General features: G+C 51.8%; 1 protein-coding gene across 1 annotated transcript; it reads left to right on the top strand.

The window, feature by feature from the left end:
- Window positions 1–666, top strand: LOC139251744 (histone H1-like). The gene has a single exon (XM_070873293.1). The coding sequence runs from the start codon at window positions 1–3 to the stop codon at window positions 664–666; it is 666 nt and encodes a 221-aa protein (XP_070729394.1).
- The last annotated feature ends 2,661 nt before the right edge of the window (window positions 667–3,327 follow it).

Raw genomic sequence — 3,327 nt, 5'->3', positions numbered from 1 at the left:
ATGACTGACACTGCAGCCGCCGAAACGGCCCCTCCTGCCGCCGCCACTCAAATCAAGGCTCCCAGCAAGAAGAAGGCGGCTCCCCGCTCCAAGCCAGCCGGTCCCACGTTGGGCGAACAGATCCTAAAGGCTGTGGCCGATGGCAGCGATCGTAAGGGGATGTCCCTGGCCGCGATAAAGAAGGCTCTGACGGCCAAAGGCGTGGATGTGGAGAAGCGCGGGTCCCAGATCAGGTTCAGTATCAAGAGGAATGTGACAAATGGCTTCCTGGTGCAGACCAAGGGCACGGGCGCTTCGGGCTCCTTCAAAGTCGCTAAGAAGGAAAACCAGGGTAAAGTGGGAAGGAAGGTGAAGAAACCAGCAGCCAAGAAATCTCCAGCCAAGAAACCAGCAGCCAAGAAATCTCCAGCCAAGAAACCAGCAGCCAAGAAATCTCCGGCCAAGAAACCAGCAGCCAAGAAATCTCCAGCCAAGAAAACGAGCACCAAGAAGGCGCTAACAGCAAAAAAGTCAGCGAAAGCGGCGGCTGGGAAGAAGCCGGCTGCAGCGAAGCCCAAGAGCCCCAAGAAGGCCTCGGGCGCAAAGGTGAAGGCGGCCAAAAAGGTGGAAAAACCGAGGGCCAAGGCCAAATCAGCAAGACCCAAGAAAGCAGCGCACAAAAAGTAAATAAAAAGTGCAACTTGTAAACATCTGAACCCAAAGGCTCTTCTCAGAGCCACCCACGCCTCTCAGAAAAGAGCTGATCCCCGAATCAAATGATCCCTGTCCCGGGGCCGGGCTCAGATTTCAGACAGAAATCATTGAACATGAAGCCAGGATCCCTGGTGACTCGCTGACATTGGCTGCACCCACCCCTCCCCCAGTGTCTGCAATAAAACACACAGAGAATGGGATGTCCGGCCCGGGCCTCACTGTAACTGGGGATGTGTTCGGCTCCAGTCTCAGTTCCTGGTCATTGTCATTTCACAGATTCAGGGGGAGAGTCTGTGAGCCGGTGATACTGGCGGAGATACCCCGCCTCACAACTCAAACCCCAAACACCACATTCTCCAAATCAGCTGGAATACGGTGTTTGTAAACTGCTGAACCCGTCTGTGAGAGGAAGTGTGGGGAGATGGAACAAGGTCTGAGATTGACAGGGAAGGGGCTGTATATAGGCGGGAATATTCGCGATTGTTAATTGTAACGGGACCTTATTTAAAAGCTTCTGGTTCCTGGAAGTCTTGAAGATGAATTCCGAGTCTGTTAGGATTTGTGCGGAGCGCTGTGTTTCGGTTCTATTGTGGGAAAACGGTTTGAAATTGGCGACTGCAGAAAGCTAGAGGCTTCAGAATTCAAACCGGAATGTGACAGAATGGGATTGGTGACTTATAATGGGGCACAATCGCCGTTATAAAGAGCGGGATTCTTAAATTGCTGGCGGGAAATTAGATTTTATTTAATCTCTGTTGGTTGATATTCTGAAATTGGCGGGCTTTTTGAAATTGACCAACTGTCAGTTTCAGTTCAGCCAATCAGGATCCAGTAATCCCCGCCCTTCATTTTCACTCTCGGTGCTTGGGTCAAACTTGATTGGCGGTCGGGTTGCAGCCAATCACAGCCCCGGGGCGGACCCTCACACACTTTAAAAGGAGGCCCCAGAGGAGGCTCCGCATTAACAGTTCCTGTATCCCAGATTGTGTTGAGATCCGTTCAGAAAATGGCCAGGACCAAGCAGACAGCGCGCAAATCCACCGGAGGGAAAGCTCCTCGCAAACAGCTGGCGACCAAAGCGGCCCGGAAGAGCGCTCCGGCCACGGGCGGAGTGAAGAAGCCTCATCGCTACCGACCCGGCACCGTGGCTCTGAGGGAGATCCGCCGCTACCAGAAATCCACCGAGCTGCTGATCCGCAAACTGCCCTTCCAGCGCCTGGTGCGGGAGATCGCTCAGGACTTCAAGACCGACCTGCGCTTCCAGAGCTCGGCCGTCATGGCCCTGCAGGAGGCCAGTGAGGCTTACCTGGTGGGGCTCTTTGAGGACACCAACCTATGCGCCATCCACGCCAAGCGAGTCACCATCATGCCCAAAGACATCCAGCTCGCCCGCCGCATCCGCGGGGAGCGCGCTTAGACTCCCCCTGCCTCGGCTCCAAGCTTCAGCACCAAGTGCAACAACGGCTCTTTTCAGAGCCAACAAATCAGCAAAGGAAAGAGCTGCCATCTCCTATTACCAGAGCTTCGTGTTCATTAACCCATTGTAGGGACGGGCAGAGGGTGTGGGACTGATTACTGATCGTGTGTTCATATACCAGCTCCGTTCACATGGGAGTTATTGACGATTAACTGATGAGCCCTTTAATTTTTTCGGAAACTGACATCGGCTTTGCGTCGCTCTGACCTCTACTTCCCCGGGGCAGAGCATAGATTTCCTCATTCGGTGTTGCCGGAGAATGGGGGCAGGCAGATCTGGGAAGCACTGCAATGGACCCGGATCCTGTATGTTGTGCATCGCTCGCTGATGCAGTGCGGTCTAAACTGACTGGCTTAGCAGCGAAATACAGAGCCCGGGAACGGCCGGAGCTCCCGAGAACAAAACCAGCATTCAAACTATCTCAAACCAGACCAGAATTAAACTAGGCCCTTTTATTACTACATTAATTCATTATCGCCGACTCTCGTTTTCAGACAGATTAAAGAATATTTAAAGAACCGGTGGCGGTATTTATACAATTGTTGAGTGACAACTGTAGTTCAATTATTCGCTGTTAACGGGAAGAATGTATGTGTGATCAGAGAACCGTAATGCAGAGACCGGGAACTGAAAACTCCCGCATACGGATAAGGGGGTAAATCATTTAGGACTGAGATGAGGAGAAACTTATTCACTCAAGAGTTGTTAACCTGTGGAATTACCTACCGCAGAGAGTTGTTGATGCCAGTTCGTTAGATATATTCAAGAGGGAGTTTGATGTGGCCCTTATGGCTAAAGAGATATTGTGAGAAAGCAGAAAAGGGGTACTGAGGGAATAATCAGCCATGATCTTATAGAATGGTGGTGCAGGTTCGAAGGGCCGAACGGCCTGCTCCTGCACCTATTTTCTATGTTTACAGGTCTAAAACAGGCCAATCTATCGGTACATGAATTAAAGGGCTCTGACTCCATTAAGACAGTAAGCAGCCCTTTCACAGATACTGTGGGTGGCTCTGAAAAGAGCCTTTGGGTTATTAGATTAAATCTTGTCCGCTTTACTTGGTCTTGGACGAAGTGGTGGTTTTCTTGGGCAGCAGCACAGCCTGGATATTCGGCAGCACCCCGCCCTGAGCGATGGTCACCTTTCCCAGCAGCTT

The sequence above is a fragment of the Pristiophorus japonicus genome, unplaced genomic scaffold, assembly GCF_044704955.1.
Source record: "Pristiophorus japonicus isolate sPriJap1 unplaced genomic scaffold, sPriJap1.hap1 HAP1_SCAFFOLD_438, whole genome shotgun sequence".
NCBI lineage: Eukaryota > Metazoa > Chordata > Chondrichthyes > Pristiophoridae > Pristiophorus > Pristiophorus japonicus.
Note: the sequence above shows the minus strand (reverse complement) of the source record. Positions and strands in the feature narration are given on the sequence as shown.